Here is a 15,077-nt window from a genome sequence, read left to right on the forward strand (position 1 = left end):
TCCTATTTATGATTTAAAGGCTCTCTCACAGGGTTCCCTTTGAAAGTGTCAGCTTCCAGCCTGACAGAATGATTTGATTTGTATAAGAATTTGACCGAAGAATGTAAGGAGATTCCTAATAATTGAGTAACCAGACTGATTACTTAACAATTAGGAAGATTTGGATGTGTGTAGAAGATTTCTACAGCCCAACAAAACATATTCGGGGAAGATAGAAGTACAAACAATAAAATCAGTTCAAAGAGGAGCTAGCTCAGACAAATAGTCCAATATACTTGTCTCTTTAAATGATTATTAATTTGAAGGGGATTTCAGGAAGATTGAAACTCAATCTATCCTTACCCAGATCTTCTAAAATGCTTGGAACATTTGCAGAAAACAGATATGGAAATACGGGAAGAACTTACTAGAAGCACAAAATTCTGTCAAAACTAGAGCTGTAAGGCTTTCATTAGAAATACTACAACAGAAGCTTTATTACAGAGTGAAGAGTCTTGGCATCAAAATCCCACACTTATTACTTCAATTGATGAAGTATTTATATAGTTTATTACAAAATATCTTGATAAAAATATCAAGGGCTACTACAAATATCTGAAAACTGTATTACAAAAATAGAACACAAATAAAGGTAACTAAAACTATTTGAAGAGTTCTGGTACTATCCTTGAGGATTTCTGTTGCTAAGAAGAGCAATTCGAATTTGTTTACAACTCATATTTGATGAGGTGGCCTCCAAGTCACTAACTGTCTTTGAGCATTTTCCTCCCGAAATCCTGTAGAATAGGGTCCAGTCATGCCTTTGTATATCTCAATCTGAGATAGTTCTGTAAAAATTGAGAGAGGTTATTGTAGATGAATATGTTCTTGAGATAAACCTCGCTTAGTTTCTCCAAATTCGGCTCTAGCTGTTCACAATACTTTCTGCAAAAAGATGTCTAAAAAGGAATTTACATAGTCCGAAAAATAGGCTGTGAAGATGTACTTGTATCTCTGATTATGTAATAGCTGTGTAAAATCTGAAGTAGGTTATTTTACTTTAGCATCTTAGGAACACAAACCTCCTTCAGTTTCTCAAGAATCATCTTTTATTGGCCACAATCTATTCTACAAAAATATGACTAAACAAGAAAAATTCAGGAACATATGTCTTCAAATTTTCTTTAATATATCCTAAACCATAAGAGTTGTTACAAAACTGGGAGAGGTTTTTGTTAATAAGGATATTGGCAGAAAAAACCTCTTTCAGTTTATAAAATACATTCTCATGGGTTCAGAAACCATGTTTTAAATCAATGCAGTGTATAGGAAAAACATAGTTTCAATGACCATGAGACAGACAATGGAACAGGAGCGTTGTGGCACAACAGGCAACTGACATGGTGAAGTTTTATTGGATGAAGGGCAGCAGATGGATGATGCGGCAGATGCAGTGGAATGAATGCAACAGATAGGTGGCAAATGATAAGACAAGAGATATGAATTGAAACATGACGTGGAGGTGACGTGGGGCGAAGGTAAACGGCTATGAAGGATACCACATTCGGGGGTAAGATGGAGTGCTTTGTGGTTTTGGGATTTCTAGTCCTGAAAGACTAAAAGGTGATTTTGTGGTTTATGTAGGCGGTATTAAAGACTACCCATTTCGGCTCCCCCCGTCGATAAACTTCGGACAGTGAATGAGGGCCGAAAGGGAGTGTAGGCCGTATGATTGCGGAGAAGTGTGCGGGATGAGAGGTGAGATGGAGGGAGTTTAACGTGTGAGCAGGGAATGAACGGTGGTGGGGTCATGATTTCGAAGGCTGAGGTGACAGCTGTGGGTCCCGGAAATTAAATGGAACGGGATTTGGTGGGGTCGGAAACTAAGGCTTGGCCCACTTAAACATAAAATTAATGTTTTAAATAAATTGTTTTAATAAAAAATATAAACTTATATATTTTTATTAAAAATAATTTATTTAAAAATTAAAATTATATAAATAAATCATCCGAAAGCATAAAATTTATATATGCCTCAGTATTTAACTCAGAAGGAATGGCAATTTCACACTGAAAATTTAAAATTTTCAGTGTGTCAAAATATGTTACAACATTCGCTCCAATGGGGACTGCTTCCCGCTGTGGTATGCAGAGAACTAGCAGATCAGTTAAATTTTCAGTGTGTCAAAATATGTTACAACATTCGCTCCAATGGGGACTGCTTCCCCCTGTGGGATGCAGAGAACAAGCAGATCAGTTGCCTTTAGCATTGGGCATGGAGTCATACTGTAAACTTGATCATCAACCATCATCTGCCATAATCAACTCTCTTGGATCAACCCTATCATTTGAATAGCCTGCTAGTGCAGACTGCAACCTACAACTGCGAAATGAAACCATATGCCAGCACTAACCCGGATACTCTTTCATACTGAAAATTGAAAATTCTAGATTGAAAACTGCTGAAGTGAAACTACTGACACTGTAAGTGGAAATAAGCACAAGAGTGCCTAATTCATGGGCTATGGAGTTAATCAGTTAATCCCTTGGAAGTCATTGCACTCAACCAAACCAAACTTAATACTGCAATCTTGAAATATAACTGAAACAATTGTAGATCTACTGCATACTGAAATTCTGAAAATCTATCCAATCCCCACACCTTTATCTAACTGAACTGAAAAACTTTACACTGTTAGATGTAATCTGCTTTCCAATGTAACCAAGTGCGAAGTGGATTTTTTGACAAACCATGTTGCCAATAGCTGACAATCTGAAGAATATATACAATATGAACATGAAATCCCATGGAAAAATTATACTCACCGGTGTACTTTAAAAGTTGCATCCTCTGTAGACATTTTAGATTTCTGATCAAGGCTAAGAGGGAGATACATATACTGCTTATTGCAAGTATCAACAAACCTCGCATAGCAGTAAAGGCAGCTGAAATTTCAAAACAAGAGTGGGATCGGTAATCCAGTGGAATCACCATCCGACAAAGTGGAGTCACCAGGTGAAAGAAATGCAACCAATACAAATGCCTATTCCTTGTTCACCAGCAAGAAATAGATCTAAATTTTATCGTTCCCCGGAGAAATATTTTTACTTTTCTTCCCTGGCAACGGCGCCAAATGTTGTACCTGTTTCCCGTAGGCAATCCTTGGCTGCAAAAACTACACCAGGAAACCAACTCAACCAACCTTTAGATTCAAGCTAGCCCTTGAACCAAAGGGGGCTCCCTCAGTTGTTACGAGGCTTTGTTTAACGTTGTTCACCTGTCACTGAACAACAGCCTTTGAAGCACAATGGCTAGATTTATGGTTTTAATTGGGGGTGGTAGACGATCAATGACAATTCCTATTTATGATTTAAAGGCTCTCTCACAAGGTTCCCTTTGAAAGTGTCAGCGTCCAGCATGACAGAACGATTTGATTTGTATAAGAATTTGACCGAAGAATGTATGGAGATTCCTAATAATTGAGTAACCAGACTGATTACTTAACAATTAGGAAGATTTGGATGCGTGTAGAAGATTTCTATAGCCCAACAAAACATATTCGGGGAAGATAAAAGTACAGACAATAAAATCAGTCCAAAGAGGAGCTAGCTCAGACAAACAGTCCAATATACTTGTCTCATTAAATGATTATTAATTTGAAGGGGATTTCAGGAAGATTGAAACTCAATCTATCCTTACCCAAATCTTCTAAAATGCTTGGAACATGTGCAGAAAACAAATATGGAAACACTGGAAAAACTTACTAGAAGCACAAAATTCTGTCAAAACTAGAGTCGTAAGGCTTTCATTAGAAATACTACACCAGAAGCTTTATTACAGAGTGAAAAGTCTTGGCATCAAAAACCCACACTTATTACTTCAATTGATGAAGTATTTATACAGTTTATTACAAAATATCTTGATAAAAATATCAAGGGCTACTACAAACATCTGAAAACTGTATTACAAAAATACAACACAAATAAAGGTAATTAAAACTATTTGAAGAGTTCTGGTACCATCCTTGAGGATTTCTATTGCTAAGAAGAGAAATTCGAATTTGTTTACAACTCATATTTGATGAGGTGGCCTCCAAGTCACTAACTGTCTTTGAGCATTTTCCTCCCGAAATCCTGCAAAATAGGGTCCAGTCATGCCTTTGTATATCTCAATCTGAGATAGTTCTGTAAAAATTGAGAGAGGTTATTGTAGATGAATATGTTCTTGAGATAAACCTCGCTCAGTTTCCCCAAATTCGGCTCCAGTTGTTCACAATACTTTCTACAAAAAGATGTCTAAAAAGGAATTTACACAGTCCGAAAAATAGGTTGTGAAGATGTACTTGTATCTCTAATTATGTAATAGCTGTGTAAAATCTGAAGTAGGTTATTTTACTTTAGCATCTTAGGAACACAAACCTCCTTCAATTTCTCAAGAATCATCTTTTATTGGCCACAATCTGTTCTGTAAAAATATGACTAAACAGGAAAAATTCAGGAACATATGTCTTCAAAGTTTCTTTAAAATCTCCCAAACCATAAGAGTTGTTACAAAACTCGGAGTGGTTTTTGTTAATAAGGATATTGGTAGAAAAAACCTCTTTCAGTTTCTGAAAATACGTTCTCATGGATTCGGAAACCATGTTTTAAATCAATGCGGCATATGGGAAAAACATAATTTCAATGACCATGAGACAAAGAATGGAACGAGAGTGTTGTGGCGCAATGGGCAACTGACATGGTGAAGTTTTATTGGATGAAGGGCAGCAGATGGATGATGTGGTGGAATGAATGCAACAGATAGGTGGCAGATGATTGGACAAGAGATATGAAGTGAAACGTGACGTGGAGGTGACGTGGGGCGGCGGTAAACAGCTATGAAGGATACCGCATTCAGGGGTAAGACGGAGTGGTTTGTGGTTTTGGGATTTCTAGTCCCGAAAGACTAAAAGGTAATTTTGTGGTTTATGTAGGCGATATTCCTGCCCATTCCCCCCCCCCCCCCCCCCGGTCAATAAACTTCGAAGAGCGAATGAGGTTCGAAAGGGTGTGTGGGTCGTATGATTGCAGAGGAGTGTGCGGGATGAGAGGTGAGGTGGAGGGAGTTTAACGTGTGAGCAGGGAATGAACAACGGGGGGTCATGATTTCGAAGGCTGAGGTGACAACTGTGGGTCCCGGAAATTAAATGGAATGGGATTTGGTGGGGTCGGCAACTAAGGCTTGCCCCACTTAAACATAAAATTAATGTTTTAAATAAATTATTTTTGTAAAAAATATAAACTTATATATTTTTATTAAAAATAATTTATTTAAAAATTAAAATTATATAAATAAATCATCCGAAAGCATAAAATTTATATATGCCTCAGTGTTTAACTCAAAAGGAATGGAAATTTCACACTAAAAATTTAAAATTTTCAATGTGTCAAAATATGTTACAACACCTTCACGCTTAGGTAGGAGCCCTTGTACGAATTACTGCAAAGATTACATCACCATTCCCACGAGCCACCACCTCCACATTTTTTAAGCTTCTGAACATGCCTCCAAAGAGGATAATATTCAGCCCTTGGGTTGGACCTAGGGCTTGAACTTGCAGCTGCAACTTGGTTGGAAGCCATTGCTGCAAAAAAAAAAAAAACAAATCTATAAAGAAAAAACGTTTTTCATATATTTGGAAGCATAAACCCTCGAAAAATTGAAGAAATGGTACGAAAAAACCAAGAAAATGAATGCTTCTTACTCAACTTAATTTTCTGTAGTTGAAGCTACCCCAAAATGCCATAAAAGATGAGAAATATGGTTGTAGCTGACCCAAATCCAAGAATGCAATAGCCGGAAACTCTGCACCCCAAATCTGCTACTGAAATCTCTTTCTCTTGCTGCTGAAATCTCCTGTGCTCACTGTTGAAAACACCCTAGCTGAAACCACCGCTCTCTTCCTCTTTTCTCCTTACTAAAATCATTTGTCTCCAAGTGAAACGACTTGCTCAATTGTGTGATGAGGGAATGAGGCGAGAGTCTTTTTTATAACTTGAGAGAGGCATCTAGAAGCATCCACAAGATATTTTATTCGCCCAATCAAATATTAGAAGCGAAAAAACAAAAGAGAAAAATCATAATATGAAGTGGAAATTTCATCGTACGGCCTGGAAACTGGTTTTCAGCCGTACTAGCCACGTTTCCTGAACGTGAAACGTGCCAGTACGGTCGGAACATATGGTACGCGTTTCAGCGTTTCAGTTTCGTTTCCTAGCTGAAACAGACCATGGGGTAGCGTTTCCTGCAATATAGCATGTGCCATAACCTTGTTGGAATACATTGTGGAAAAACCTTTGTTTGCACCTTTGGTCACTCCAACTCTCAAGTTTCAACCTATCAATCAAACCCTAGATCTTGTGTTGCCCTAATTGGCCTCTTGGAGCCCCGTGCCTAAATTGTTCCTTGCCCTTGGATGCCTCTTTGTCACCTTGCACCTTTAAGCTTAGAATACCTATCAGGTGACCTATATACACACCAGGACTCCACCCACTGGTGAAAATCAATAAAGAGCAGGGGATTTTGGTTGTGGTAGCAATGGGTCATCACTCCATTGTTGTCACTTAGTCTAGTGATAGCCTTGTAAGGTACCCCTCTCCAAGGCCTGCTAGATTCTATGGCAACAGGGTGAATAGAACAAAATTGCACCAAATACAATACATATTTAAATACATAAAAAGACAACATGCTACAAGCCACTAGTCTACTACATACTATGGAGTGTTCCCTAGGAAGGATCTCTATGAATATTTGCTAGGTCCTCTTCATAGCATTTCAGGCCTTCATGGTTCAAAAAAGTTGAAGCAAAGAGATGATCTACTTTTGAAGCATCTACCACATAATAAACTGCATCTAACCCTTAGCATTAGATAGGCAAAGTAATTACCGCACAGTCAACTGCATCTAGCCCGAAACATTAGATTTTCATTTTGGCTTACTTCACTAACATTGAAATTATTCTAGCTATATGATATTGTACGGCCATTAAACTTCAAGAAAACTTTCCTGTTGATATATGACGACCAAAGAGGACAACACCATTGAGGAGGCTTGATAGCACTCTAGTTGGATAGAAGCAATAACTTATAAGTTGATTCAGTACTACCTAGCATATGAATGCCCAAAACACACCTAGTTCATGCATAACTATTAATATCATTTGCTGGTGTTTAATATGTTGTCTGAGATGGAAATGGAAGCTTGCAGGTCTGAGATTTTGATGCTTCACAACTTGTTCTAGAACAACTCTTAAATACAACTGCAGTTTATGTAAAACTACAAATATAAAGTTCAATGGTACTGTGGTTATCTGAGAACCAATTTTCTCAATAATACTGGATGCTCTTATCTATTTTGATTCTAAAATTTAAGTGGCTTGGAAATTCAGTATATGTATATATAGATATATATATATATATATATATATATATATATATATATATATATATATATATATCCTTTTTTTTTGGAATATCATGAAATATATTGATGCTAAATATTCTATCTCAATGGATATTTTTAGATGGCAGAGAGTGTGTCCGAGTCTTGTGATAAAAATATGGATCATGCCATCAAGAGCTTCAATATTCTTCACCTTAACCCATCTGAGAAGAATATATTTACTGCAGTTGATGCTTTAGCCTTTCACTCATTCATATGGCCGGTTCAGTACAAAGCCAGTTCGATAGCCAGTTCAGTATAAAACCAGCCCCTGAATCAGTTTGACAGCCAGTTCAATGCATCTGGAGGTCTTACCAGCCAAACAGGCCAATTCCAGTTCTGGTTTGGCCAGTTTTAAAAACAGACTGGCAAAAGTAGGGATTTTTCAATGAAATCTATTGACTCTTCATTGATTTGTATTTAGACAGGATCTCATGCAAGACAATGTACCATCTTGTTGTCATTCTCTTTATCCCTATGATTAGGTTTCATTTTTTTATTGCCCAAAATGACATACAAAAACTGTGCCACCTCAACAATTTTGGCATTCATCACTTTCATCATATTGATTGAAAATGTAGAAGATCGGGAGATAAATGCACAAGAATCAGAAAAGGGTCAGATAACTATTCAGAGAACAGCCTAGAGTGGAACTCACATGGATATTGAAATCATAAGCAAGTGTTGTAGGGAGCAGCTTCCTTAGGGCAAAAACCTGGAAGCATAGAAACGAAAACTAATGCCTGAGAAAATCAGATATTACAAATGTCTCTAAATATTTATACTTTAACATATGTCAAGCAAAGGATAGAAATTATGACCCTATGATGCCCTTGTCCAATAGGCTGGCAAAAGTTTTGGCACTAATGAGAATCAAATCAAACTTCCATGAAAGTCAAATTTCTACAATGGAGTATGATCTCACCTCCCCTGGCGTTTCTAAAAGTGGCTGCTTATCTGTCGACCCCACTATGAAGTGAGGAACCTCATTTCCTAGTCTCTGGTATCTACAATGGACACAAAGTGACTCACTCAGAATGTTAAAGTGGCACATTTAAGAACAAATTAAAAAGGAAATAGTGCATGATTAACAAGAACATGAGAAACAATCCAATTGACCATAGGTTTCAAAAATATATTCTACCATCGAAAGCACGACTTCCAGCAAATTTTTCATTTGTTGTGAATGGTATGCAAGTTAAAATAGCTAATGGATCTAAATATACTGAACTCTCCGTTGGTAAAATTGAGACATGATTAAGTATTTCCGGTTCATAACAAAAATTAGAATGAGATGATGAGTCTTGAAATAGGAATGAATAAACTTTCAAGTTTAACGTACAGAAAGAAAAATATTATTATCTTATATGCCCTGTATTCTCAGGGAGTATCTAAATATAGTGAACTGTCAAATTAAAACAATATAGTTGGCTGGTGAGCACCCTCAATAGAAATAACAGACCTCCGTTCAAATATAACAACAGTTGAAGAGACATCACTCTTCAGAGAGTGATCGAAGTTTGAAGGTAGATATGCAAATGAATCAACCTACACATTAAAAAGAAGCATTGGTCAAATATATAATAAATATCATTTTCTAGGAAAAAGTGTCAAAACTAATAAACCCTAAGAACAATGAAAAACTTGGAAGATATTTCATCTCACTAATTGAAATACAGAAATGATATTAAATGCTTGTGATATCAGAATCTAATTTTAGTATAACGTGTCATGTTCAACAAATTAAACTATCCAAAACTATATTTCTCATGCAGAATAGATAATATTCAATTAATTAAAAGTATCAACATAGGAAGTGAAACATATTTCAGTATGCATATCATCAATTGATCAAATTATGCCGCATTTTTCTTATTCTATTTGCATTTATCAGATTCAAATTGATTCTGCAAACTCTCAACGCAGCTTATTGAACCTACCATAACTTGGGCTGCCTCTATTCTTTCAAGATTAGGAATGGAGTCGAATATTTTCAAATAACTGTCCTATCAGATGGCCATTTCTGCCTAATCATATGAGAATATAATTTAACATCTTATTGCAAAGAAATCTTAAAATTAAAATCAAAATTCACTAGGTAAACCATCCTGTACAGGGTTTTAATGGTCAAAGATGTTTGTTGGTCCTTGCTTCTGCCACACTTTTAGCAGGATACAAAAAGTTGGAATTGATCTTTAAAAGAAATCTTCCAAGAAAAGTGGGGGGGAAGATGTCTTTCACTTCATGCCTGGATGCGTGTACACTCCTATGAGAAAAAGGGAGCTTGGATTGATAGATCTTTGAGCATAGGGGGGATTTTTGGCAAAGAAATGGGAGGTAACAACATTTGGTGAAGATACACCATAGCAGATACTAGTTAGAAGCCAAATAGAAAATGCTTCCCATGCAACAGTGTTGATGGTGCTATAAATCCGTCAACCAAGGGTTCTCTCCGATAAGAAGTCCCAATTAGACCTCACATCGTTTGGAGTAGGAGCCCCAACTGGAAATACGGTAGGTCACCATTATCCTTAGGGATTTGCCTTGGTTGCCATTATTAACATAAGAGATTATACAGCATTCTTTGAAACAAGCAAGTTGACACTGTGAGACAAACAATTGTGATGTATATAAGGTACTTTCATGGCAGGGAGAAAGAGAGTGAGCCTCTAGAAGAAAAGTAATAGTATTATCCTAAAAGAGACACACAAGAGCATAAGAGGATCGCAATTTAGTCTGCAAAGTAGTTCACAAGACAACCACAATCATAAAACCAAATACAACACACCTTCAACAAGATAAGTACCAAAGCCACCAAAATAGTTCAATTTCCTTAGTACATGTGAACAAAACATATACCACAAACATATAAAGAATAGTCTTACTATATTCACGATACATGCATGAAAATGTGTTGGCTCATCGAGCTTCATATATTAAGTGGAAGTGCCAAGATATACAAGTACAATGCTGCCACACTAGCCCCAATAGTGGAACATTAAGTCACCACTTGCTCCTCCAAAGAAAGATCTTCTCTCCTATGCCAATGCTAGAGAAGCCAAGGTGAAAGTTCAAGTCCCAAAAGTCCTTTTGCTTGAGTTATGAGGGTGTATTTATAACAAATGAGGTGACTCTTCACCTCCCATGTGACTCTTGACCTCCCTCATGACTCTTGAGCTTCTACAATGACTTTTTGAATTCTTACATGACCTTTGAGCTTCTATATGACTTTAGAACTCAATAGTGACTCTTCATATTCCATGTGGGACCCTTGGTCTTCCACATATTTACATTTTCTCATTTTAGGAAATTAGGCAATTATATTCCACAAACGATGTGGCGAGACATTATGACACATGTGACTCTTGAGATGACTCTTGACAATGATGACATGGAACTTCATGATGATGTGGCATTGCCAAGCTGCTCCTTTTGTTGCTTTCTTTGCATCTTCATGATGGATCTTTCATGTGCTTTGTATTCATCCTCCAAGGGGCTGATTGATATGGAGTCTTCATGTGATCCCGATCTTTGATCTTTTGTCGAAAGCTAGTATCTCTTCATCTTCTTGCTCAATGACTTCTTTATGGTTCCACTTTCACAAATGTCCTTCAGCATAGTCTCCTTCTCTTCCTCTCCAAGCATCATCCTGTCAAGTTAAGATATAGTACCTGCAAGTGAAATCCACCCACGACAAGATGACATCAGTCCAGAAACCTCCTAATCTAAGATGCTTCATGATAATCACTAACTGAGCTGGAACTGGGTGTTGGACTGAGAGACAAGCTCAGGGATCGCGCAATGCACAGTTCCAGAGGTCAGGAGGGAGGACTGAGGCTTGAGACTGCACAGTCCACAGTTCAGGGAGGCCTGGACAAGATGACTATGCAGTTGAGGAGCTCAAGGAGGCAGTCTTGAGGCTTGACACTACGCAGTGTTGATTTGGGGTAGCATCGGATGTGCTCTAGCCACAAAATTTGGTGGAGAGGCTAAGGCACATGAGATCTCCAATACCCAGAAAGGGTTTGGGCAGATTCTAAACAGTTTGGGAGATATTAAAATAATTCATATTTTTAATGGAGTCCCTAAGTCTAAACTTAGGAATGTGAATTAATATAAAACTGTGTTAGAATGGTCCAAAAGTCATGGATCAAGCCAGATCTAGTCTTAGCCATTGATTAGGGACTTAATCTCGGTCGTTGATTTGTCAACGAGAAAAGTACAAGAGGAGGCTTGAGGGTCACTTAGAGAATACACCAAGAGATCAAGATTTCGACTTTTTGGGGCTGGGTTAGCAAAGAAAGTTGAGAGAGTGATCAGGAGTTGCAGCTGAGGGGCAGTGAATACAAAAGCAGAGAGGCAGAGATAGTTCCGGGAACTGCCGAAACTGCCGGGAAAGCTGACGCAGAGGGCAGAAGCCGGAACTGTCGGGAACAGCAAGAACTGTCGGGAAATGTCGGAACTGCCGGAAAAGCTGACGCAGAGGGCAAATGCTGGAACTGCCGGGAAAGCTGACGCAGAGGGCAAAAGCTGGAACTGCCGGGAACAGCCGGAACTGTTGGGAACTACCGGAACAGCTGGAAAAGCTGACGCAGAGGGCAGAAGCCGAAACTACTGAGATTTTTCTCTGTCGGGTGAGCCGGATTTGGCACCCAGATTGTATTTTGAAACTGCTTATTAAATAAACCCTCAGATAGTTGCATCGGTTTTCCCGCATTGGGTTTTTCCGGGGACATTAGTCCAAAAATAACGGTGTCATTTGTGTGCTTGTTTTTGTTTCCTTCAGTTGATGATCTTTAATGTGTTGAGCATGTACTTGTGTTTATTTTCAGTGTTTACATGGTAAATAACTTGTTAATTAATTAGAACAAGTACGAAGGAATAAATCAGAAAGTACATGGAGGGTTTCTAAATGTTAGACTTAGAAACTTCAACATGGTATCAGAGGGTGGTTGCAGATCACAGGAGAACTGAGGACATCAGCAAAGCAGAGCAACAGCAGCAGAAAATAGTTGTCTCGAGTGACAGAAGTTGTTCCTAGCAGCAAGGGAGGGGTGACACAAAGCCTGCGTCATCAAGTTCCAACCAAGAAGAGGCTGCGCAGAGGCTGAGGGAGGCAAAGATAGTCTCACGCAGAGCCACACAGAGGCAAGGGGGGCTGACGCAGTTGGTTGAGGAAGCTAGTTTGCCATTGTCGGGACTGCGCAAAGCCTAGGAGCACTCACCTTCAGGTTGTTGGGGTCTAGGAGGCTGTGGGTAAGTTGCAGAGTGGAGTTGGTGGGGTACTGTAGTCAAAACAGTACCTAACAGGACAAGGCCAAGGAGGAGGGAGTTGCTACTGAGGGTTTCTGGCCAAGAAATCTGGATCAGTGGTGCAGCTGCATAGAATATCAGAGTAGGGGGCATCTCGACATCAGCAAAAGGGTTTCCAAGAGGGAAATCGAGGCTCAGAGGGAGTCACATCGAGAAATTCCCGGAGGGAAGTAGAAGAGCAGCGGAATGGCACTACATGGAGTAAGAGACCAGGACAGACTGGATGAAGCCTCAAACTTCGTAGTCTTGAAGGCCAGAATCTTATCCGTACTTGACAAAAATCGTGTCAAGCACTTCACCTTGAAGACGATAGCGGTCCCAATTGACCCAACTAACAATGACAAGTATGAGGAAGCAATGGTGAGGATCAAGAGTATCATTCTTGACGGGGTCAAGGATCATATAGTACCACATATTGCCGAGAAGAATACGACACGAGAGATGTGGGAGGCCCTGACCAAGTTGTATCAGCATACTTCTGTGCAGAGGAAGATGCTCCTAGAAAATCAGCTGCGGTCATACCAGATGCAGAAGGGAGAACAGATCGACACCTTCCTCGGTCGATTGAAGGAGATCCGAGATCAGCTGACTTCCATAGGGGCCACACCAAATCCAAAGTTGATGGTGAGAACAGCCCTGAATGCAGTCTCAGAAGACTGGGAGGTGTTTGTCCAGAGCATACTGGGCAGGGCGACCCTTCTAGATTGGGAGGAAATGTGGGCGGCTCTTCGCCAAGAAGAGATCAGGAGGGTGACCAAGACAGGAAGCAGCAACAAGGGGATTAGAATCAAGAAGGAGGAGGAGGTGGATGTTGCCCTATGTTAAGTTATGGTATGTTCTATGCTTATAACAGTTTACTTCTTTTTCTTATTATATTCCACCGATTAGCAATCACATGTACATAAAGTAAAGTGCAGATAGAATATTAAACGATCGACAAAAAACAAGCCAAGACAAGAGACACAAGATGTGGCGGCTAGCCAGGGACAAACCCCACAATGTGTGGGGAAACCCTTTGATCAAATCTTCTTTTATCTTCAATAATTCAGCAGAGAGAAATAGTACAATAAATCTGATTCATATCAGCAGTAGCAAACCCTAGATCAGTAGCATCAGCATTAGCGGCTTCATTATCAAACTAGGGCAGACCATATCTCACAAACCGACAGTCGGATTGACTTCATTCCACCACCAAAAGTTTCGGCTTCCAGAGGAGGTTCAGATGAACCTACAGCGCAGTTCAGATGAGGAGATCTTCTAGGCCACGCAAGTCAATCTTTACTTCTGCAGTTGCAGCTTCAGTTTCAGCAGTTTCCGGCTTCAAACTAGGGCAGTCGATATCTTGCAAACCGTTCGTCGGATTGACTTCATTCCACCACCAAAAGTTGCGGCTTTCAAAGGAGGTTCAGATGAACCTACAGCGCAGTTCCAAAGAGGAGATCTTCTATGCCACGCAAGTCAATCTTTACTTCTGCAGTTGCAGCTTCAAATTCAACAGCTTCCGGCTTCACGTGTGAGAGAGAGAGACCCATTTTAGCGCAGTAGAGAAGAGACGCATATCTGCGCAGTAGAGAGAGAGAGATGTGATGAGATGAGTGAGTCCAAATGAGGAAAAGTCCTCTTATATTTATACACAACGTTGGTGGGTGAATAGATGCGACTGTTGGGCTTCTGAGCCTACATGATTTGTAGGTCGGCTTGATAATAATTCCGTAATCAAAATAAATTCATATCTCCATGAATACTTATCGGAATTGGATGATCTTTATATCAATCCTACACCTCTCGACGAGAGGAATCTAATAAAAATATTATTAGCCATGAATAAGATGACCCACATGAAGTTTTGCCCTGGTTGCCAATTTTAACACTCCCTCTCAACCATGGAGAACTTCATCTGCAATCTGTCTATTGGTCGTTACTATTCATCCATCAAATGCACTGCCTTGTACAGCCTGACCCTTGCCCTGCTCTGCTCTATTTTGCCTGTTCTGCTTTGTCTTGTTCTGCCCTGCACTGATCTGTATTGTTTTGTTCTGTTCTGCTCTGCTCTTGCATTGTTCTGTTCTACTCTGCTTTTGTCCAAATTATGAAGAAGAAGAAATGATCGAGGATGTATCATACTGACTCAAAGTCAGTCTCAGAGTATGTACCACTGGTCCCAGACCAGTCTCAACCAACCCAAAGTCAGCGTCATAGTGAGTACAACTCCAATGGTTCCAGACCAATATAATCCTCCACTGACTAAAAGTCAGTCTCAGAGTATGTACCACTGATCCCAGACCAGTCTCAACCGACCTGAAGT

At 39.3% G+C, this 15,077-nt stretch overlaps 1 protein-coding gene across 1 annotated transcript in view; it reads right to left on the bottom strand.

Annotated features, from left to right (window-relative positions):
- UGLYAH (ureidoglycine aminohydrolase) overlaps window positions 1-15,077 on the bottom strand; it is a 369,965-nt gene that overhangs the window by 164,575 nt on the left and 190,313 nt on the right. The window contains exons 7-9 of the mRNA XM_089459625.1: window positions 8,922-9,007; window positions 8,385-8,466; window positions 8,118-8,174 (exon numbers count right to left, since the gene is read on the bottom strand). Of these exons, the coding sequence (XP_089315751.1) occupies window positions 8,118-8,174; window positions 8,385-8,466; window positions 8,922-9,007 (225 nt within the window). The remainder of the gene's footprint in view (window positions 1-8,117; window positions 8,175-8,384; window positions 8,467-8,921; window positions 9,008-15,077) is intronic.

The sequence above is a fragment of the Pinus tabuliformis genome, chromosome 7 (assembly GCF_031772625.1).
Source record: "Pinus tabuliformis cultivar Carrire ecotype Pingquan chromosome 7, CPIR1, whole genome shotgun sequence".
In the NCBI taxonomy this organism is placed as follows: Eukaryota; Viridiplantae; Streptophyta; class Pinopsida; order Pinales; family Pinaceae; genus Pinus; species Pinus tabuliformis.